The sequence below is a fragment of the Tachyglossus aculeatus genome, chromosome 20 (genome assembly GCF_015852505.1).
Source record: "Tachyglossus aculeatus isolate mTacAcu1 chromosome 20, mTacAcu1.pri, whole genome shotgun sequence".
Classification (NCBI taxonomy): domain Eukaryota; kingdom Metazoa; phylum Chordata; class Mammalia; order Monotremata; family Tachyglossidae; genus Tachyglossus; species Tachyglossus aculeatus.
In genome coordinates, this window is record NC_052085.1 from 14,114,646 (window position 1) to 14,139,502 (window position 24,857).

The window sequence follows — 24,857 nt, forward strand, 5'->3', positions numbered from 1 at the left end:
CAACAGACAACCCCTCCCCACCTTCATAGCCTTATTAGAATCACATCTCCTCCAAGAGGCCTTCCCTGACTAAGCCTTTGTTTTCCCTACTCCCTCCCTCTTTCGGGTGGCCTCTGCACTCAGATCTGTACCCTTTAACCACTTGATAGAGAAGCAGCGTGGCTCAGTGGAAAGGGCACGGGCTTTAGGGCACGGGCTTTGGAGTCAGAGGTCATGGGTTCGAATCCCGGCTCCACCAATTGTCAGCTGTGTGACTTTGGGCAAGTCACTTAACTTCTCTGTGTCTCAGTTACCTCATCTGTAAAATGGGGACTAAGACTGTGAGCCCCATGTGGGACAACCTGATCACCTTGTAACCTCCCCAGTGCTTAGAACAGTGCTTTGCACATAGTAAGTGCTTAATAAATGCCATCATTATTATTATTATTGATAGTCACCCCACCCTCCTCTCACCAGCATTTATGTCCATATCCACAATTCATTTTAATGTCCGTCTTCCCCTCTAGTCTGTGAGCTCCTTGTGGACAAGGAATGCATCTACCAACTCTGCTCTATTGTTCTCTCCCAAGCGCTCAGTACAGTGCTCTGCACACAGTGTATCTCACCTCTGCATACTAATAATAATAATGATGATGATGGCATTTGCTAAGCACTTACTATGTGCAAAGCACTGTTCTAAGCGCTGGGGAGGTTACAAGGTGATCACGTTGCCCCACGTGGGGCTCGCAGTCTTCATCCCCATTTTACAGATGAGGTCACTGAGGCTCAGAGAAGTGAAGTGACTTGCCTAAGGTCAAACAGCAGACATGTGGGGGAGCCAAGATTAGAACCCACGACCTCTGACTCCCAAGCCTGGGCTCTTTCCACTGAACCACGCTGCTTCTCCACATCAAACAGAAACTCCTCACCACTAGCTTTAAAGCAGTCAATCTTCTTGCCTCCTCCTACCTCACCTAGCTATTTTCCTACTCCAAGCCAGCCCTCACACTTTCGCTCCTCTAATGCCAATCTTCTCACTGTACTTCCATCTCATTTATCTCGCCACAGACCTCTCGCCCACATCCTACCTCTGGCCTGAAATGCCCTCCTTCTTCATATCTGACAATCATCCTCCTCTCCCATTCAAAGCCTAATTGAAAGCCCATCTTCTTCAAGAGGTCTTCCCTGACTAAGCCCTCCTTTCCCCTTCTCCCTCTCCTTTCTGCAACACCCTGAAATCCTCCTTTTATTCATCACCCTCCCAGCCCCTCAGCACTTATGTACTTATCTGTCATTTATTTATATTAATGTCTGCTTCCCTCTTAGACTGCAAGGTCGTTCTGGGCATGGAATGTGTTTGTTTACTGTTCAAATCTTCCCAAGAGCTTAATACACTGCTCTGCACACAGTAAGCACTCAATAAATACGATTAATCAATCAATCAATCGTATTTATTGAGTACTTACTGTGTGCAGAGCACTGTACTAAGCGCTTGGGAAGTACAAGTTGGCAACATATAGAGACAGTCCCTACCCAACAGTGAGCTCACAGTCTAAAAGGGGGAGACAGAGAACAAAACCAAACATACTAACAAAATAAAATAAATAGAATAGATATAAACAAGTAAAATAGAGTAATAAATATGTACAAACATAACAGTGAGCGCTCTGTAAATACCATTGACTGCAGACACATTCCCTGCTCACAAGGAACCTGCAGTCTCCAGTTGCATATATTACTAACTTTATTCAAAGGACAGAGAGACTGGATCTTAAATGCCTTTAAAATGTCTAGCACTTCTTAGGTAGAGAAGATTTATTTTGGCATTAGAAAATGTCTTCTCTTGAATGGCTCTAGACTGTCGGCTCATTGTGGGCAGGGAATATGTTTGCTCTCCCAAATGCTTATTACGGTGCTCTGCACAGTGAGCACCCAATAAATTCATTCATTCAAATGTATTTACTGAGCGTTTACTGTGTGCAGAGCACTGTACTAAGCGCTTAATAAATACCAATGATTCTAGAAAAATGGATTTTCTCCTCTCTCCCTTAATTCGCCTTCCAGCTGGTTGTTGTTCAATAGCAACATCTATTGGCTGAGAAGGAAATAGCAACACTTGCTAAAATACTACTACTAATAATAATAATAAATGTTGCTATCTGTGAATGTTCTTACCATGTTTCGGGCAGTTACCATGTTTCTGGCCCTTATTCTATCCCCTAGGCCACAACACGCACTCTATGCCTCATCTGAAAATAATAATAAGGATGATGGTATTTGTTAAGCGCTTACTATGTCCAAACACTGTTCTAAACGCCAGGGTAGAGATAGTGTTATCAGTTTGGACACAGTCCCTTTCCCACGTGGGGCATTCTTGAAGGTGAATATAGCGCTTCTCTAACAAAAACAGCGTGGCTTACATGGGAGTTAGAAAGATGCTCTCTGGTAGACAGGCTCCTTTTTTTTAATCATTACCAAGCATTGCTTTTTTTTTAAAAAAATGGTATTTATTAAGTGCATACTATGTGCCGGGCACTTTACTAAGCACTGGGGTAGATGCAGATACTTAGGTTGGACATGGTCTCTGTCCCACATGGGGCTCACAGTCTTCCTCCCATTTTACAGATGAGGGAACTGAAGCACAGAAAAGTGAAGTGACTTTTCCACGGTCACACAGCAGACAAGTGGCAGAGGCGGGATTAGAACCCAGGCCCTTCTAACTCCCAGGCCCTTATTCTATCCCCTGGGCCACAACATGCACTCTATGCCTCATCTGAAAATAATAATAAGGATGATGGTATTTGTTAAGCGCTTACTCTGTGCAAACACTGTTCTAAGCACTGGAGTAATAATAATAATGATGGCATTTATTAAGCGCTTACTATGTGCAAATCACTGTTGTAAGCGCTGGGGAGGTTACAAGGTGATCAGGTTGTCTCATGGGGGGCTCACAGTCTTAACCCCCATTTTACAGATGAGGTAACTGAGGCATAGAGAAGTGAAGTGACTTGCCCCAAATCACTCAGGTGACCAGTGATGGAGCAGAGATTAGAACTCACGACCTCTGACTCCCAAGCCCAGGCTCTTTCCACTAAGCCACGCTGCTTCTCACTAAATACTTATTCTCCCTCCCCTCCTTGGACTGTGAGCCCCATGCTGGGCAGGAACTGTGAATCACCTGATTATTTTGTATCTACCCCAGCGCTTAGTACAGCTTTGACACACAGTAAGTGCTTAAATATCACCATTAGAATGGGATCTCCTCCAACTAGAGAAGCAGCGTGGCTCAGTGGAAAGAGCCCGGGCTTTGGTTATGGGTTCAAATCCCAACTCCGCCAATTGTCAGCTGTGTGACTTTGGGCAAGGCACTTCTCTGTGCCTCAGTTCCCTCATCTGTAAAATGGGGATTAAGACTGTGAGCCCCACGTGGAACAACCTGATCACCTTGTATCCCCCCAGCACTTAGAACAGTGCTTTGCACATAGTAAGCGCTTGAAGCATGGTGGCTCAGTGGAAAGAGCCCGGGCTTTGGAGTCAGAGGTCAGGGGTTCAAATCCCAGCTCCGCCACTTGTCAGCTGTGTGACTCTGGGCAAGTCACTTAACTGCTCTGGGCCTCAGTTCCCTCACCTGTAAAATGGGGATTAAGACTGTGAGCCCCCCATGGGACAACCGTATCACCTTGTAACCTCCCCAGCGCTTAGAGCAGTGCTTTACACATAGTAAGTGCTTAATAAATGCTATCATTATTATTATTAACAAATACCACCATTATTATTGTTATTAACTAGTACCAAGAGCAAGGCTGTTTAGATTTGGGTTGTAGAAAAAGCTTCCTGGCAGGATGAAAGTTGGCATTTTAAAGGCAAAAAGGGCATGATAAACTTTAAGACAATGACTAACACCTGCCCTTAAAGGAGAGAGATTTCTCCACGTGGACTAATATGGACACCAAAGTCACCATCTCTTGGCCAATGACGTTCAATCCCTTCTCTACACGCTTTGCCTTTCTATTTCAATAATAATAATAACAATGGCATTTATTAAGCGCTTACTATGTGCAAAGGACTGTTCTAAGCGCTGGGGAGGTTACAAGGTGATCAGGTTGTCCCACGGGGGGGCTCACAGTCTTCATCCCCATTTTACAGATGAGGGAACTGAGGCCCAGAGAAGTGAAGTGACTTGCCCAAAGTCACACAGCTGACAAGTGGCGGAGCCGGGATTTGAACCCACAACCTCTGACTCCAAAGCCCGGGCTCTTTCCACTGGGCCACACTGTTGTCACTGCTTAAGTTGTCAGTCAATCCTATTTATTGAGCACCTACTGTGTGCAGAGCACTGTACTAAGCACTTGAGAGAATACAACAATCTAATAGACATTCCCTGCCCACAAGCTCACAGTCTAGCTCACACACTATCATTCAATCTTATTTATTGAGCGCTTCTGTAATAATAACGATATTTGTTAAGTGCTTACTTCTAGACTGTGAGCCCGCTGTTGTGTAGGGACTATGTCTCTATATGTTGCCAACTTGGACTTCCCAAGTGCTTAGTACAGTGCTCTGCACATAGTAAGCGCTCAATAAACACGATTGAATGAATGAATGAAGTCAAGTGACTGGATTTACAGCAGTTTGGCCCAAACTGGGCTTAGACCACGAATTCAACATTTCTCCATAGTGGTGAAGGTTCCGGGTTTTTTTGTTTGTTTTTTTTTAAAGTTTCATCACCAGCATTAAGTGCTTACTATCAAAAAATGGTATTTATTGAGCACTTATTATGTGCAGAGCACTGTACAAAGCACTTGGGAGAGTACAATACTGCTTACTACATGCCAAGCGCTTTTGCTAAATGCTGGGCTCAATACAATAGGATCAGATACAGTCCCTGTCCCACATGGGGCTCGCAGTCTAAAGGGAAGAAGAGGACAGGTGCTTAATTCCCATTTTACAGATGAGGAAACCGAGGCATAGAGGAGTGAAAGGATTTGCCCAAGGTGATGGAGGAGGTAGAGGTGGGACTACATGTTTTGTTTTGTTGTCTGTCTCCCCCCTCTAGACTGTGAGCCCGTTGTTGGGTAGGGACCGTCTCTATATCTTGCTGACTTGTACTTCCCAAGTGCTTAGTACAGTGCTCTGCACACGGTAAGCGCTCAATAAATAGGACAATGAATGAATGACTAGAAAATAGGGCACCTGAGTCCCAATCCTGGGCTCCTCAGGGACCATCATTACCATAGTAACAAGAGAAGAGAGCAGATTGGGTACCATCCCATATGCACATGCATCAGGGTTTCTGGCCCATCATTCCCGGGGAGGGAGGGGTAAGACGATGGTTTGGAGGAGACTAGTGAGGACAGATGCCCCCTCCCACTGAGTCCCTCACCGGCCACCAGATTGCCCCTTCCAAATTCTTTCCCGGGCCAGATCTCTCCCACCACGATTCTCCCCCTTGTTCACTTCTCCCCTGCGGCCTCCCCAACTGTCTCCCCATATCAGTGTCCGGCGTCTTGAGTGCTATTCAGATAATAATAATCACGGTATTTTTTAAGCACTTATTATGTGCCAGACACTACACTGAGCACTCGGTCCAGCGAGCCTGGACCCCATGGATGCCCACGCGACAGCCGGGAGAATCAAACCCAGGGGGACCCCCCCCCCCCTCCCACCACCCCAAACTAGCTTTGTAACCTTGCTGGGCTGCTGCCTCCACTGACTGACAGAGGCAGAAAGGAGAGAGAGCAAGGAGAGGGAGGGAGAGAGCAAGGAGAGGGAGCGAGGGAGCAAGGAGAGGGAGGGAGGGAGCAAGGAGAGGGAGGGAGAGAGCAAGGAGAGGGAGGGAGAGAGCAAGGAGAGGGAGGGAGAGAGCAAGGAGAGGGAGGGAGAGAGCAAGGAGAGGGAGGGAGAGAGCAAGGAGAGGGAGGGAGAGAGCAAGGAGAGGGAGGGAGAGAGCAAGGAGAGGGAGGGAGAGAGCAAGGAGAGGGAGGGAGAGAGCAAGGAGGGGGGAGAGAGCAAGGAGGGGGAGAGAGCAAGGGGGGGAGAGAAAGCGGAGGGGGGAGAGAGAGAGGAGGGGGGAGAGAGAGAGGAGGGGGGAGAGAGAGAGGAGGGGGGAGAGAGAGAGGAGGGGGGAGAGAGGAGGGGGGAGAGAGAGAGGAGGGGGGAGAGAGAGAGGAGGGGGGAGAGAGAGAGGAGGGGGGAGAGAGAGAGGAGGGGGGAGAGAGAGAGGAGGGGGGAGAGAGAGGAGGGGGGAGAGAAAGGAGGGGGAGAGAGAGAAAGGAGGGGGAGAGAAAGGAGGGGGAGAGAGAGAAAGGAGGGGGAGAGAGAGAAAGGAGGGGGAGAGAGAGAAAGGAGGGGGAGAGAGAGAAAGGAGGGGGAGAGAGAGAAAGGAGGGGGAGAGAGAGAAAGGAGGGGGGAGAGAGAGAAAGGAGGGGGAGAGAGAGAAAGGAGGGGGGAGAGAGAGAAAGGAGGGGGAGAGAGAGAAAGGAGGGGGAGAGAGAGAAAGGAGGGGGAGAGAGAGAAAGGAGGGGGAGAGAGAGAAAGGAGGGGGAGAGAGAGAAAGGAGGGGGAGAGAGAGAAAGGAGGGGGAGAGAGAGAAAGGAGGGGGAGAGAGAGAAAGGAGGGGGAGAGAAAGGAGGGGGAGAGAAAGGAGGGGGGAGAGAAAGGAGGGGGAGAGAGAGAAAGGAGGGGGAGAGAGAGAAAGGAGGGGGAGAGAGAGAAGGAGGGGGAGAGAGAGAAAGGAGGGGGAGAGAAAGGAGGGGGGAGAGAAAGGAGGGGGGAGAGAAAGGAGTGGGGAGAGAGAAAGGAGGGGGAGAGAGAAGGGAGAGGGGGGAGAAGGGTGGGGGGGAGAAAGGGGAGGGGGAGAGAAAGAAAGGAGAGAGGGGGAGAGAGAAAGGAGAGAGGGAAGGAGAAAGGAGAGAAAGGGGGGGAGAGAAAGGAGAGAGGGGGAGAGAGAAAGGAGAGAGGGGGAGAGAGAAAGGAGAGAGGGGGAGAGAGAAAGGAGAGGGGGGAGAGAGAAAAGAGAGAGCGGGAGAGAGAAGAGAGAGGGGGAGAGAAAAGAGGGGGAAAGAGAAAAGAGAGAGGGGGAGAAAGAAAAGAGAGAGGGGGAGAAAGAAAAGAGAGGGGGGAGAGAGAAAAGGGGGGGGAGAGAAATGAGAGGGAGGGAGAGAGAAAGGAGAGGGAGGGAGAGATTAAGAAAAGAGGGGAAGAGAGAAAGGAGGAGGGAGAGAGAGAAAGGAGAAGGGGAGAGAGAGAGAAAGGAGAGGGAGGGAAAGGGAGAGAAAGGAGACGGAGGAAGAGAGAGAGGGAAAGAGAGAGAGAGAAGAGAGGAAGGAAAGAGGGGCAGGAAAATGGAACACAGTCATTCATCTTTCACTGGGGATTCCTCTGTCATTTCCTTTGTCACTTAACAGCTACATCAGCTGAGGCCATGCTCCTAGCCAGTAGGGAGAGAACGGGAAGTAGGCTTGGACATTTCTCAGATGAGTGCTTTTATAGCCTGTGGATGGAAAAACTGATCTCCTTTTGGAGGTGGTGTGGCCTAATGGAAATGGGATGAGGGAAGGGGGCCTGGGAGACCAAAAACCCAGGTTCAAGGAGCTCACAATCTAGGAGAGCTAAGCTTAATCATTCTAGGATCCCAAATAATAGCCCCGACCTGCTTGAAAACATGCTATCTGTGCAGCATGAAGCAGCAGTAAGAAGCAGCATGCAGTGGAGGATAGAACCTGGGCATCAGAAGGTCATGAGAACTAATCCCCGCTCTGCCACTTGCCTGCTGGGTGACTGTGGGCAAGTCACTTCACTTCTCTGAGCCTCAGTTACCTCATCTGTAAAATGGGGATTAAGACTGTGAGCCCCACGTGGGACAACCTGATTACCCTGTATCTACCCCGGTGCTTAGAACAGTGCTTGGCACATAGTAAGTGCTTAATATCATTATCATTATTATTATTATTCTCTGGGCCTCAGTTACCTCATCTGTAAAATGGGGATGAAGACTGTGAGCCCCACGTGGGACAACCTGATTACCCTGTATCTACTCCAGTGCTTAGAACAGTGCTTGGCACATAGTAAGTGTTTAATACCATAATAATAATAATTAATAATAATAATAATAGCATTTATTAAGCGCTTAATAATACCTTAGAAATACTTTTCCCATTTCACTGCCCTAAAGTAATTATATAGGCAGTTAGTTGGCAACTAAACTACCCATTTGTAACTTATGAATTATATCCCAAAGAAAGGCTTGGTGTGGGTTGGAGATGAATGTACTGAGGAGGGAATTTAGTTCCCCTCCAGGCATTCTCCTCAAACTTTGATTCATTTCTCAAGAGCACTTTTCACCCTTGGGCAAAGTCAATTAGCAAAATCCTCGTTACAGTTCCATCTACAGAGCTTTTCTATAAATACACCAATTTTAATTCCGGGACCCACCAAGAGCTCACAGGATGAAAATGAAAATCCAGGGTGATAGCAGGGGGTCAGGTTTTATTTTTTAAAATTGCAAATTACACTTCCTCTCTTCAGAAGCCAGGCCAGTGGTATTTACTTCCTCGGAAAAACCCAAAGTGGAATCGTATAACCCTCGGATATTTACTTGTAGCTAATGAGCGCAAAATTAAGTTTCTACTCCAGTTGTACTCATCCAAGCAGTTAGTACAGTGTTCTGAACACAGTTAGCGCTCAATGAATACCTTTGATAGCAGAAGTGGGAAACCATGTCCATTTCAGCAGCAAGGACTGGTTTGGGGCTCATTCCTTGCTTGGAATGGTAGTGACTTTCAAAGCAATACTGAGCTTGAATGAACTCTTTCCCCATGTTTTAATGGCAGAGGGGATAGCGAGGAAGGAAGTTAAGGTGGAAAAAATGATAACATGAGCCTTTGGAAACTACCAATCAATGTCCATCCGTTGTTAAAGAAAACTCACTTCTGATGGATTCCCTATATGGGTGAATCTAATACACACAGCTGTTACTGCTTTCAAGAATTGAATTTGAGAATGAGGAAAAATACCACACGTAGACACAATTAACTCCCCCATGAATTCTATTAGACTTATTAAACCCACAAATCAAATCACTTCAAAGGTCACACGCACAACGGCTCAATAATTTTCTTAAGCAGTGTGACCTGGCGGAAAAAGCAGGGGCCCAGGAGTCAAATGACCTGGGTTCTAATATCAGCTCTCCCACTTGTCTGCCGTCTGACTTTGGGCAAGTCTCGTCACCTCTCTGTGCCTCAGTTCCCTCAACTGCAAAATGGGGATTCAATCTCTGTTCTCCCACTTAGGAGAGCTTCAGGTGGGGCCTGATTATCTTGTTTCTACCCCAGCTCTTAGTATAGTGCTTGGCACGTAGTAAGCACTTAAACGCCACAATTATTCTCTCGACTGTCAGCTCGTCGTGGGCAGGGTGCTTGTCTACCCACTCTGTTGTACTGTACTTTCCCAAGCGCTTAGTACAGTGCTCTGCATGCAGTAAGCACTCACTAAATATCATGGATTGAGTTTAACCGTTGGTTAGAGTTCCGTGTTAGCAGCCCGGGAAATGGCAATTTCTTTTCAATTACAATCAATGGCATTTAGAGAAGCAGCATGGCTCAGTGGAAAGAGCATGGGCTTGGGAGTCAGAGGTCATGGGTTCTAATGCTGCCTCCACCACTTATCAGCTGTGTGACCTTGGGCAAGCCACTTAACTTCTCTGAGCCTCAGTTTCCTCATCTGTAAAATGTGGATTAAGACTGTGAGCCCCACATGGGACAACCTAATTACCTTGTATCTCCCCCAGTATTTAGAACAGTGCTTGGCACTCAGTAAGCGCTTAACAAATACCATCATTATTATTATCATTTATTGAGTGCTTACTATGTGCAGAGCACTGCACTAAGCGCTTGGGAGAGTACAATACAACAGAATTACCAGACACATTGCTCATTCCCTTGCCACAACACGCTTCAGTTCCCCATTTGCTCCACTCACTTATCCTCTTCCACAGTACAGCTTAAGGTCAAGCTAACAAACCTATCAGCCTCATACACGCAAACCATTCTGTTAAGACTTAACATTTCACCCCATTTTAGGGTTGCTGATGCCAAATCCCCACCCCTTCCCCCCAAACTAACAAAAAAACCAAACTGCTCAATGGTTGGAAAAGAAGTGACTGTGAGTCCCTTGCAGGACAGGGATTGTGCCCAACCCGGCTTCTTTGTATCCACTCCAGCCTTAGTACAGTGCCAGTGCTTACTACCACTATTATTAGAGACTGTTATTGAGTTATTGTTATTGACTGAGATTACTGAGACTGTGAGCCCCACGTGAGACAATCTGATCACCTTGTAACCTCCCCTGCACTTAGAACAGTGCTTTGCACATAGTAAGCGCTTAATAAAAGCCATTAACAGGTATTATTATTGTTTCAGTAACCTTGATGTTAGACACAAAGAAAAAACATCTTCTACTTGTAAGGTTATCACTTTCAAGCCTTATTTGAGCCTTTTTAGCAATGACTGCACGGGCAGGTGTTTAGGTTCCCCTGTGTTTACAGAAATCCCCAAAACCTCTCCTTCCCAGAAAAATCTCAAAATGCAAATTGGGAATGTATTGGATTCACAATGTTTGTTTCACGGTACTCCTTAAGCACCTACTCTGTGTCAAACACTGTTCTAAACACTGCAGTACGTCAGACATGGCCCGCATGGAGGCTCGCAGTCTTAAGTAGGAAGGAGAACAGGGATTGAACTGCCATTTAACAGGGGAGGACACTGAGGCACAGAGAAGTGAAGGGCTTTGCCCAAGGTCACACAGCAAGAAATGGCAGAGCCGGGATTAGAATCCTGGTCTTAGGCCCATGCTCTTTCCACTAGGCCAAGCTGCTTCTCAATGTTTCTACTGACCCATCTGTACTGTACTCTCCCAAGCGCTCAGTACAGTGCTCTGCACATAGTAAGCTCTCAAATACCACTGATAGGGCACGCAATTGGCCCGTGCAAAAATTGGACTGACCTATAATTTAGTCACTTTCAATGCTGCAGCCCTTTTCACCCTCACAAACTAAACATCTCTCCATGTAGAAAAAAAGACTGCAACCAAAACAGAGAATTTAACCCTAAAGGAGGGAAAAGGTAGAGGCAAACTCCTATTCTTCCCTTATCTCTAACATCTGGACAAAGCGTTACAGCTTTCCAACGGAACAGTTGAAAGCCTTTAGCCAACAATCATATTTATTGATCGCTTACTGTGTACAGAGCACTGTACTAAATGCTTGGAGATCTACAGAAAGTGTAAATATACCTGATTCCAGGAGTGTATATTTGCACTTTCTGTTGATCTCCAAGTGCTGCGCAAACATTTCTGAAATCAAGAGTGGAGGGTCAATGTCTGCTACTATGCTCTGTTTCATTAGCACTCCTGTCTGTGGATTTTTTGCGAGTGGATTTTCTCGACTCTAAAGTGACGCATCGGGGCGAATAAATCTCTCATTTGTGCTTTTAACTCTCTGACCGAGTTCACCTACAGACCGAGACAAGACAGAGCGTTTGAAGTGATCTGTGAGGTCACTCGGATTTCAGAGCCAATAACGCCATGGGACAAATGCTCACTTTAAAGATGAACTAAAGGTCATGCGCTGGTTCTAAGGAGATAAATCTTCAATTTGGGGGGCACTTTGGGAATGAGTATATCAAAAGAAATTTGAAACCCAGTGGGATGTTGATGGAAAAAAAAAAGAAACGGGGGAAAAAAAGATGCTCAAAAAAGGGCCCAGTTTCCAAAATTCTTGACAGATTCTGGCTCAGGTCAGTTAACAGCACTCCAGAGTGACGTCTAATCTCATCTCTTTCATCTGGATCAGGCCTTTAAAACGCATTAATATCTCTAAAGGGCTCCAGAGTCACCATTTCCACCTGTCTGCTTCGCTAATCCTGCTCTTTCAGACACAAACCCGGGTTTGGTGTCCAATAAAGTTCCTGGCTCCAAATTCGTTCTGGTCTGATGAACGAGCACAGCCAACAATAGCTCTTTTGTTTTTCAAAAAGTGAATCCCGACCTTTTAACGTTGTCCCCAGAGGAGACGTGCGCTTGGTTTTGAACCCAAAGGACCAGGATTCCACTTTAAAGTAGCTTCAACTATAGAACCTCACTGATAGAGGAAAATATCTCCGGAAGGAACGCCGATATTTAAAATCCCCACAACACACCTGGCATTCCTCTCAAGGCACTTAGGGAATTCATCAAAGGAGACATGGCATTGGATGTCCGATTGCAATAACTTCTACAGAAAGGAAAACAAAAAAGGAAAGAAGCAACCCAGTTCTGACCTGCTTGGACTCTTGTCACCTGCTGGGCATTTGGAACGAGCCAGATGTCGTCGGATACATCGATCTGATGTTCAATTTCTTCTTCTTTGTCCTCATTAGGGTGATGGGGAGTTGGAGAGCAATGATTGCTTCCAGTTTCCTTACACAGAATGAATCTCCAACAGTTGAACATCCACAAGTGTAAGCTGTTTCTGGAAAGTCAAGAAGGGGAAAAATGGAAATGAGGTTACAGAAATGCCGGCTTTACTCGCCGACGTTAAGTACAACAGCCTTTAACTACACAAACTGATCCACTCTGGAGCACTTGGGATTGAGAGGAAATTAATATTAGGACTTGGGTACTCAAAGTAGGAAAAAAAAAGGTCTCAAGCTTTCCTCTAACAAGGATATAAAGGGTAAATCTTTCCTCCTAATAAGAGTAAAGGATGAATAAAATAGATTTGTCGGTTTATTGCTATATTGGATTCTCCCAAGCACTTAGTACAGTGCTCTGAACACAGTAACCTCTCACTAAATATGATTTGAAATACCAATTATGCTTCCCCTGATCAATGCTACTTTTTTAATGGTATTCATTAAGCGCTTAGTATGTGCCAAGCACTGTACTAAGCACTGAAGTAGATACAAGCTCTCTTCCTCCCTTCAAAGCCCTACTGAGAGCTCACCTCCTCCAGGAGGCCTTACTAGACTGAACCCCCTTTTTCCTCTCCTCCTCCCCATCACCCCCCTCTGCCTTGCCTCCTTCCCCTCCCCACAGCACTTGTATGTATTGGTACAGATTTATTACTCTATTTATTTTACGTGTACATATTTACTAGAGAGAAGCAGTGTGGCTCAGGGGAAAGAGCACGGGCTTTGGAGTCAGAGGTCATGGGTTCAAATCCCGGCTCCGCCAATTGTCAGCTGTGGGACTTTGGGCAAGTCACTTAACTTCTCTGTGCCTCAGTTACCTCATCTCTAAAATGGGGATTAAGATTGTGAGCCCCCTGTGGGACAACCTGATCACCTTGTAACCTCCCCAGCGCTTAGAACAGTGCTTTGTGCATAGTAAGCGCTTAATAAATGCCATTATTATTATTATTATTAATATTCTATTTATTTTGTTAATGATGTGCACATAGCTATAATTCTATTCTGACAGTTCTGACAACTGTCTACATGTTTTGTCTGTCCCCCCCTTCTAGACTGTGAGCCCGTTGTTGGGTAGGGACCATCTCTATATGTTGCCGACTTGTATTTCCCAAGTGCTTAGTACCGTGTTCTGCACACAGTAGGCGCTCAATAAATACGATTGAATGAATACAACGTAATCAAGTTGGACACATTCCACATCGGGCACCCAGTCTTCATCCCCATTTTACAGAAGAGGTAACTGAGGCCCAGAGAAGTGAAGTGACTTGCCCAGGGTCACCCAGCATGGCATAATCAGAATTAGAACCCATCTCCTCAGACTCCCAGGACCGGCCTCTACCGTTAGGCCACACTGCTTCTCCTCCACTGAATGCCTTATACTTTCAACAGGTGAGACCAACTTTGGTGATAAGGGTATTTAAGTAACCACCACAAAATAGGAACAGACAATTGGCCTACTCTCTTAGGGGAACCCCTAATGAGCAAATATCAATTAACTATCAACCCTGGACTGAGCAAGACATAGGCAGAAGCCAAAGACTATCCAGTTTACAAGCCCCCAGATGGGATTTCAAGTTGTCTCCACCCCTGACCTTGCCTCTTTTCTCTGAGGCAAATCTTTCTGCATTTAAAAAAATAAGTGCATAAATTAATCGAGTGCTACAGAGCTTGTTACAGCTTCCGACTCTCTTTTCAAATAAGACTGCTGCACTGAATTTTCAGAAGTGCTTCCTTGTTCCCCTCAAAACAGATGCTGAGCTTAGGTAAGGGTCTCCCAGAATAAGATTCGAAACCTCCCTAAAAGAGTCTCTCAAAGAGAACTGCACCCGCTATGGTGTTTGAAAAATTGAGACCTCACCACTCTTCAAAGGGAGATAAAAAGAATCAACTTCAATTTACCAAGAGACGGGACTTCCGATTACGTAAATCTTTTCTTTCAGGTGTGTTCTCAATCTCATATGTAAATCCCACCAAATTCATCTGCTAAAAGGATTTCTCCCTCCCTCTCATTTCTCTTCTCCACCTACTTGCTCAGGGTACCCCGACAATCAAAATGATTCCTGGGTACTCATTCTAAAACCCCATATGCTACAGGAAATTTTACAAAGGGGAGCACAACAGCAGTGAATTTTAACAGAGAAGCAGCATGGCCTAACAATAATAATAACAACGGCATTTGTTAAGCGCTTACTATGTGCAGAGCACTGTTCAAAGCGTTCTAATGTTCTGTTCTAATCTATCAATCGTATTTATTGCATTTAATCATATTTATTGAAATCATTATTGAAATCATTTATTGAAATTTATTGAAATCATATTAATGAAAGAGCACGGTCCTGGGAGTCAGAGGATCTGGGTTCTAGCTCTGCCACTTGTCTGCTGGGTGACCTTGAGCAAGTCACTTAACTCCCCTGTGCCTCAGTGACCTCATCTGTAAAATGGGGATTAAAACTGTGAGCCCCATGTGGGGCAAGGACTCTGTCCAACTTGATTAGCCTGTATCTACCCCAGGGCTTAGTACGGGGTCTAGCATATAGTAGGCGCTCAACAAATACCATTAAAAAAGGAAAAAGAAGGCAAACCACAGCAAGGTTCTAGAACTTAAGAACTTTCAAAGCAGCGTGGCTCAGTGGAAAGAGCCCGGGCTTTGGAGTCAGAGGTCATGGGTTCAAATCCCGGCTCCGCCACTTGTCAGCTATGCGACTTTGGGCAAGTCACTTCACTGTGCCTCAGTTCCCTCATCTGTAAAATGGGGATTAAGACTGTGAGCCCCATGTGGGACAACCTGATTACACTGTAACCTCGCCAGCGCTTAGAACAGTGCTTTGCACATAGTAAGTGCTTAATAAATGCCATCATTATTATTATCTTTGGGGCAGAAAAGAAGAGAGAAAACTGACCACTGTTCCCCAACCTTCTTTCAGGCCTTAGGATGAATTAAAGGAGGAATGCCTGGCACTAAATTAATGTCTGTCTCCCCAGACGGGTAAATTCATTGTGTCTATTAGATTGTTCTGTTGTACTCTCCCAAATGCTTAGTACAGTGTTCTGCACATAGTAAGCATTCAATAAATACCACTGGTTGATGGGAGGAAACAGCATAAACAGTCTGTCCGAGGAATCTCATTCTTTGCCTATCAGTGCGTTAAAAAAGTCTTTCCTGATCACCTCTAAAATTTTTTTTAATGGTATTTGTTAAGTGCTTACTGTGTGCCAGGCACTGTACTAAGCACTGGGGTAGATACAAGCTAATCAGATTGGACTCAGTCCAGGTCCCACATGGGGCTCACAGTCCTAATCCCCATTTTATAGAGGAGGTAACTGCGGCACAAAGAAACAAAGTGACTTAAGTTCCCACAGCAGACAAGTGGTGGGGCCGGGATTAGAACCCGGATCCTTCCGACACCCAGGCCCGGGCTCTATCCACTAGGCCACATTGCTTCTCCGTAGTTGATAGAAGCAAACCCTGCTCACCAGGAGTTATCCGTTCACTTCCGACTGGTGCTCCTATGTACGACTGCTCATTGAGAGCTTTTTAATCAGTGAATGCTCTTTGCACGTTTACTGCATGCGGAGCTCTGTACTAAACGCAAGGGAGAGTACAACACGGCCGAGTTGGTAGCCACACTTCCTGCCCACAACAAGCTTAGACGAGAACACGTTTCCCTTTGCTATCTGCATAAAACACAGATTGCATCCAGCTAGAAAAGGCCCCAAGAGGATTTGCCTACGATGCAAAATAGCAAACAAAAAACCCCACTCTTTCTTTATTTATTTCTTGATGATCTTTCTTTATTCCTTGATGATGCTCCCGATTTGAGACCTGAAAATCGGCTGTGATGATACATACACAGCTATAGCTGCTGCCAAAATATGATTAACAATGTCCTACTGTGGGAGAATAAAGGAGGTTTTCTTTGGTTTGTTTGTTATGAATACAATTTCAAGGGTAGAGGTGTGAGAAACTGCACAGCCTAATGGATAGAGCCCGGCCTTGGGAGTCAGAAGGGCCGGGGTTCCTAACCCCAGCTCTGCTGTGGGACCTTGGGCAAGTCGCCTCGGGCTCAGTGGAAAGAGCCCGAGGTCATGGGTTCAAATCCCCGCTCCGCCAACTGTCAGCTGTGTGACTTTGGGCCAGTCACTTCACTTCTCTGGGCCTCAGTGACCTCATCTGTAAAACGGGGATTAAAACTGTGGGACAACCTGATCAATCAATCAATGTCGCATTTATTGAGCGCTTTCTGTGTGCAGAGCACTGTACTAAGCGCTTGGGAAGTACAAGTTGGCAACATATAGAGACAGTCCCTACCCAACAGTGGGCTCACAGTCTAGATGACTGTGATCACCTTGTAACCTCCCCAGCGCTTAGAACAGTGCTTTGCACAGAGTAAGTGCTTAATAAATGCCATCATTATTAGAGCATCCTCCCTCCTCATATCCGACAGATTATTGCTCTCCCTCACTTATTGAAAGCCCATCTCCTCCAGGAAGCTTTCCCTGACTGAGCTCTCCTCTTCTCCCACTCCCTTCTGCACCACTAGTACTTACTCTTTCATTCATCCTCATTCATTCTCCCCCTTTTAGACTGTGAGCCCACTGTTGGGTAGGGACTGTCTCTATGTGATGCCAATTTGTACTTCCCAAGCGCTTAGTACAGTGCTCTGCACATAGTAAGCGCTCAATAAATATGATTGATTGATTGATTGATCCTCCCTCTCTTCCCCACAGCACATATATATATATAGCGGTAATTTATTAATTAATCTATTTATTTATATTACTGTCTGTCTCCCCCTCAAGACTGTGAGCTCATTGTGGGCAGGGAATGTGTTTGATAATAATAATAATGGCATTTGTTAAGTGCTTACTATGTGCAAAGCACTGTTCTAAGCGCTGGGGGGAGGTGATCAGGTTGTCCCACATGGGGCTCACAATCTTAATCCCCATTTTACAGATGAGGTAATTGAGGCTTAGAGAAGTGAAGTGACTTGCCCAAGATCACACAGCAGACATGTGGCAGAGCCGGGATTCGAACCCATGGCCTCTGACTCCCAAGCCCGGGCTCTTTCCACTGAGCCACGCTGCTTCTCTCAGTTTGATGTTATACTGTACTCTCCCAAGCACTTAGCACAGTGCTTTGCACACAGTAATTAGTCAATAAACATGTTGCCAGCTTGTACTTCCCAAGCGCTTAGTACAGTGCTCTGCACACAGTAAGCGCTCAATAAATACGATTGAATGAATGAATAAATATGATTTTTAAAAAACCCCAACACATTCCCTGCCCACAAGGAGCTTAAAGTCGGGGGTGGGGGACGACGACAGACATGAACATAAATAAATTAAAGATAAGGACATAAATACATATAAAAGATTCAAGGGCTTGCCTCTCTGTCATTGTATATTCTTGGGGAATATCAGCCAGCATACATTTCATGGAAAATTGCCTTTAACTCTAAATTTGTTTCTGAAAGCCCCCGTGCTTTTTTTTTTTTTTTTAACTGAAGTGGGGCAAGAGCAATAAGGACTCCGTGGAGAGAGCGTATCGTACTCTCCCGAGCGCTTAGTACAGTGCTTTGCTCACAGTAAGTGCTCAATAAATAGGAATGAATGAATGAGAGGAGGGGAGCAATTAATAATAAATAAATAAATAATGATGGCATTTGTTAAGTGCTTACTATGTGCCAAGCGCTGTTCTAAGCACTGATAAGAGAAGCAGCATGGCCTGGTGGATAGACCTTACGCCTGGGAGTCAGAAGGTCATGGGTTCTAATCCCGGCTCCGCTACTTGTCTGCTGTGCGACCCTGGGCAAATCACTTCACTTCTCTGCGCTGCAGAGAAGCAGCGTGGCTCAGTGGAAAGAGCACAGGCTTTGGAGTCAGAGGTCATGGGTTCGAATCCCGGCTCCACCACGTCTGCTGTGTGATCTTGGGCAAGTCACTTAACTTCTCTGAGCCTCAGTTCCCTCATCTGTAAAATGGGGATTAAGACTGTGAACCCCACATGGGACAACCTGATCACTTTGTATCCCCCCCAGCGCTTAGAACAGTGCTTTGCACATAGTAAGCGCTTAACAAATGCCAACATTATTATTTGTTATTATTCTCTGGGCCTCAGTTTCCTCATCTGAAAACTGCAGATTGCGACTGTGAGCCCCACGTGGGGCAGGGACCGTGTCTAACTTGATTTGCTTGTATCCACCCCACCCCCGGACACATAAATATTTATTTTATTTTGTTAGTATGTTTGGTTTTGTTCTCTGTCTCCCCCTTTTAGACTGTGAGCCCACTGCTGGGTAGGGACTGTCTCTATATGTTGCCAATTTGTACTTCCCAAGTGCTTAGTACAGTGCTCTGCACATAGTAAGCGCTCAATAAATACGATTGATGATGATGATGATGATGATAAATACTTAAATGCACTTAAACAGCATCATTAAATAGCATCAAGCGCTTAGTACAGTGCTCAGCACAGAGTAAGCATTCAATAAATGACTGAATGAATGAATAAACCATTCCTGCAGGCCCATCTCCTCCAAGAAGCCTTCCCTGACTAAGCCCTCCTTTCCTCTTCTCTCACTCCCTTCTGCCTCATCCCGACTTTGCTCCCTTTATTCATCCCCCTCCCAGCCCACCACTTAGGTCCATACACAGTGCTTGGCACAGAGTAAGCGCTTAAGAAATACCAACATTACTATTATAGCTGTCATTTATTTATGTATATTAAGGATGGGGCAGTAGCTAGACCACGAGTTCCGTGGGTTCTAATCCCGGCTCCGCCACTTGTCAGCTGTGTGACTTTGGGCAAGTCACTCCCCTTCTCTGGCCCTCAGTTATCATCTTTTCTGTAAAATGGGGGTGAAGACTGTAAGCCCCACGTGGAACAACCTGATTACCTAATATCCACCTCAGTGCTTAGAACAGTGCTTGGCACATAGTAAGTGCTTAATAAATGTGCATTATTATTATTATTATTACACTACTACACTACACTACTATGCTACACTTTTACACTATTATTACACTATTACATTATTATGATTATTACACAACGACGGGCTCACAGTGAGCACCCAATAAATATGACTGAATGAATGAAGCCCCTTTGCTTGGATCCCCCCCAGTGCTTAGAACAGTGCTTTCCACATAGTCCTTAGTAAACATGCTTTATTGTTATTCTTATTACACTATTACTACACTACTACACTACACTATTACATTATTATTATTATTATTATTAGACAACGGGCTCACAGTAAGCGCTCAATAAATATGACTGACTGAATGAATGAATGAACCCCTTTGCCTGGATCCACCCCAGCGCTTAGTACAGTGCCTGGCACACAGTAAACGCTTAACAAACACCACAAATTATTATTATTATTACTATTAGCACTTAAACACAATTTATTATTAGTATTATTATTACTACTAGCCCTTAACAAATGCCACAATTTATTATTAGTATTATTATTAGCACTCAGCACCACATTTTATTATTATTGTCAGCGCTTAACACCACATTATATTATTACAATAAGCGCTTAACACCACAATTTATTATGATTATTACTGTTAGCACTTAACACCACAATTTATTATTAGTATTACTATTACTACTAGCCCTGAACGAACGCCACAATTTAGTATTATTAGTGCTTAATAAACACCACCATTTATGATTATTATTATTACTATTACCGCTTAACACCACAATTTATTATGATTATTACTGTTAGCGCTTAACACAATTTATTATTAGTATTATTATTACTACTAGCCCTTAACAAACACCACCATTTATGATGATTATTATTACTATTAGCGCTTAAACACCACCATTTATGATTATTATTACTATTAGTGCTTAACAAACACCACCATTTATGATGATGATTATTACTATTACCGCTTAACACCACAATTTATTATGATTATTAGTTAGCGCTTAACAAACACCACCATTTATGATGATGATTATTACTATTAGCGCTTAACAAACACCACCATTTATGATGATTATTGTTACTATTAGCCCTTAACAAACGCCACCATTTATGATGATTATCATTACTATTAGCGCTTAACACCGCCATTTATGATAATTATTATTACTATTAGCGCTTATCAAACACCACCATTTATGATGATTATTATTACTATTAGCGCTTAAACACCATTTATGATTAGTATTATTACTATTAGCGCTTATCAAACACCACTATTTATGATGATTATTATTACTATTAGCGCTTAACAAACACCACCATTTATGATGAGTATTATTACTATTAGCCCTTAACACCACCACTTATGATGATTATCATTACTATTAGCGCTTAACACCACCACTTATGATGATTATTGTTACTATCAGCGCTTAACAAACACCACCATTTATGATGATTATCATTACTATTAGCGCTTAACAAACACCACCCCTTATGATGATGATTATTACTATCAGCGCTTAACAAACACCAGCATTTAAGATGATTATTATTACTATTAGCGCTTAACAAACACCACCATTTAAGATGATTATTATTACTATTAGCGCTTAACAAACACCACCATTTATGAGTATTATTACTGCTAGCCCTTAACAAACACCACCATTTATGACTACTGTTACTATTAGCGCTTAACAAACACCACCATTTAAGATGATTACTATTACTACTAGCGCTTAACAAACACCACCATTTATGATGATTATTATTCCTATTAGCGCTTAACACCATTTATGATGATTATTACTATTACCGCTTAACAAACACCACCATTTATGATGATTATTATTACTATTAGCGCTTAGCAAACACCACCACTTAGGATGATTATCATTACTATTAGCGCTTAACAAACACCACCACTTAAGATCATGATGATTATTACTATTAGCGCTTAAACACCACCACTTATGATGATTATTACTACTATTAGTGATTAACACCACCATTTATGATGAGTATTATTACTATTAGCCCTTAACACCACCATTTATGATGATTATCGTTACTATTAGCGCTTAACAAACACCACCACTTACGATGATTATCATTACTATTAGCGCTTAACAAACACCACCACTTATGATGATTATTATTACAATTAGCGCTTAACAAACACCACCACTTATGATTATTATTGTTATTATTAGCCCTTAACAAACACCACCACTTATGATGATTACTGTCACTATAAGCCCTTAACAAACACCACCACTTATGATGATTACTATTACTATTAGCGCTTAACAAACACCACCATTTAAGATGATTGTCCTTACTATTAGCGGTTAATGAGCACAATTCACTATGATGCTGCTGATGGATTCTCCTCCCGCCCCCCCCCGGAGTCCCTGAGGACGCACCTGCCCGTTCCTGCCGGTGCGCTCCGTGCCCGGGCCGGGGCTTGCTGACAGCGGTGGCGGGCCGCCCTTAGGCGCTTAGCGCTTAGCCCAGTGCTGTGCACACCTCAATCCGCTCTCCCCAACACCGTGATGATCATCAATCCGCCGGAGGGGAACAGGGACACAAACGCCCACCCCCGTGTGTGCCGGCCAGGAAAGCAGACGAGCACGAGCGGCCGCCGCGGCCGCCGCCGAAAGGGGGCGTGGCCGTCCCAGACCACGCCCCGCCCCGCCCCCCAGCCTATCGGCGCGCTCGCACCTTCTCTGACCACGCCCCCAGCTCCCAGCCCCCGCCTCCCGCTCCTAGCTGCGCATGCGCACATTCTATGGCCCCGCCCCCCCCGTTCATGTCAACGCACGTGGACCCACTCTGACCACGCCCCCAGTCCCAGGCCACGCCCTCTCACCAATTCACGCATATCTCTGACCACGCCCCCATCTCCCAGCCCCCGCCTCCCGCTTCTATCTACGCATGCGCGCACTCTCTGGCCCCGCCCCCGTTCATGTCAACGCACGTGGACCCACTCTGACCACGCCCCCATTTCCAGGCCACGCCTACTCTCTGATTCACGCTCATCTCTGACCACGCCCCAGCTCCCAGCCCCCCCTTCCCGCTTCTATCTACGCAGGTGCACACCCTCTGGCCCCGCACCCGCTCATGTAAACGCACGTGGACCCACTCTGACCACGCCCCCATGCCCAGGCCACGCCCTCGCCCCTCCCCCACACCCTCTCTGACCACGCCCCTACCTATAAACGCACTCTCTGGTCCCACCCATAGACTCAGACCACGCCCCCTCTCCTTATCCACGCATACGCACCCTCCCTGGTCACGCCCCCGCCGCCCAGGCCACGCCCCTGTTACCATCTCCACAACCTGGCCCCGCCCCCCATCCCAGGCCCCGCCCCTCCTATCCGCGCACGCGCACATCCTCTGGCCACCCCCCTTTCCCAGGCCACGCCCCATCCCTCCCGCGCACTCTCTGGCCCCGCCCACCGACGCAGGCCACGCCCCATCCTATCCACGCATGCGCACACTCTCTGCCCCCTCCCCCCCCCAATCCATCCGTTGGAGCAGTCGTGTGGCTCAGTGGGAAGCGCCCGGGTTTGGGAGTCAAAGGTCATGGGTTCAAATCCCCCCTCCGCCAATTGTCAATTGGGTAAGTCACTTCCCTTCTCTGGGCCTCAGTTCCCTCATCTGTAAAATGGGGATGAAGACTGTGAGCCTCCTGTGGGACAACCTCATCACCTTGTAACCTCCCCAGCGCTTAGCACAGTGCATAGTAAGCGCTTAATAAATGCCATTACTATTATTATTACCACTCTCTGACCACGCCCCCAAGTCACTGACACCGTCTGCATCCTGGGTTCAAATCCCGGCTCAGCCGCTTGTCAGCTGTGTGACTTTAGGTAAGTCGCTTCCCTTCTCTGGGCCTCAGTTCCCTCATCTGTAAAATGGGGATGAAGACTGTGAGCCCCACTTGGGACAACCTGGTCACCTCGTATCCTCCCCAGCGCTTAGAACAGTGCTTTGCACATGGTAAGCGCTTCATAAATGCCTTCATTATTATTATTATTATTATTATTATTATTATTACCACTCCTTGACCACGCCCCCAAGTCACTGTCACGGTCTACATCCTGGGTTCAAATCCCGGCCCCGCTGCTTGTCAGCTGTGTGACTTTAAGTAAGTCACTTCCCTTCTCTCCCTCATCTGTAAAATGGGGATTAAGATTGTGAGCCCCACATGGGACAACCTGGTCCCCTTGTATCCTCCCCAGCGCTTAGAACAGTGCTTTGCACAGAGTAAGCCCTTAAATTCATTTATTCAATCATATTTATTGAGCGCTTACTGTGTGTAGAGCACTGTACCAAGCACTTGGGAAGTACAAGTTGGCAACATATAGAGACGGTCCCTACCCAACAACGGGCTCACAGTCTAGAAGGGGGACAAATACAAAAAATTATTATTATTATTATCACACACACACACCAGTTCAGAAGGTTTTGTCCCTCTCACCAGGGGTAAGGTGAATGGGGACCACCCCAAGGACCCAGAATAGCAGCAGCCCCTGGTAGGGGCCTGAGTTATCTTCATATCTGTCATTTTATTTATTTCTATTCACGTCCGTCTTCCCCACTCCATTCATTCATTCAATAGTATTCTTTGAGCGATTACTGTAGGCAAAGCACTGCACTTAAGCGCTTGGGAGAGTACAATATAACAATAAAGACACATTCCCTGCCCACAACGGGTTTACGGTCTATAAGGGGAGACAGACACTGATTTTTTCCTCTCCTCCTTCCCCTCCCCACAGTACCTGTATATATGTTTATGCAGATTTATTATTCTGTTTTACTTGTACATCATCATCATCATCATCAATCGTATTTATTGAGTGCTTACTATGTGCAGAGCACTGTACTAAGCGCTTGGGAAATACAAATTGGCAATGTATAGAGACAGTCCCTACCCAACAGTGGGCTCACAGTCTAAAAGGGGGAGACAGAGAACAAAACCAAACATACTAATAAAATAAAATAAATAGAATAGATATGTACAAATAAAATAAATAAATAAATAGATTAAAAAAAATATGTACAAACATATATACATATGTACAGGTGCTGTGGGGAAGGGAAGGAGGTAAGATGGGGGGGATGGAGAGGGGGACGAGGCGGAGAGGAAGGAAGGGGCTCAGTCTGGGGAGGCCTCCTGGAGGAGGTGAGCTCTCAGCAGGGCCTTGAAGGGAGGAAGAGAGCTAGCTTACATATTTGCTATTCGATTTATTTTGTTAATGATGCGCATCTAGCTTTACTTGTATTTATTCTGATGACACCCGTCCACATGTTTTGTTTTGCTGTCTGTCCCCCCCTTCTAGACTGTGAGCCCGTTGTTGGGTAGGGACCGTCTCTAGATGTTGCCGACTTGTACTTCCCAAGTGTTTAGTCCAGTGCTAGTAAGCGCTCAATAAATACGATTGAATGAATGAATGATAGAAATAAATAACGATTG

The 24,857-nt window shown here is 45.5% G+C and overlaps 1 protein-coding gene across 3 annotated transcripts in view; it reads right to left on the minus strand.

The window, feature by feature from the left end:
* The window catches only part of MCF2L (MCF.2 cell line derived transforming sequence like), a 146,728-nt gene extending 124,841 nt beyond the window's left edge, over positions 1-21,887 (minus strand). For all 3 annotated transcript variants that reach the window (XM_038761551.1, XM_038761550.1, XM_038761556.1), the window contains exons 1-2: positions 21,802-21,887; positions 12,294-12,484 (exon numbers count right to left, since the gene is read on the minus strand). In XM_038761551.1, coding sequence (XP_038617479.1) covers positions 12,294-12,465 — 172 coding nt within the window. In that variant the 5' untranslated portion in view covers positions 12,466-12,484; positions 21,802-21,887. The remainder of the gene's footprint in view (positions 1-12,293; positions 12,485-21,801) is intronic.
* Positions 21,888-24,857: the final 2,970 nt, after the last annotated feature.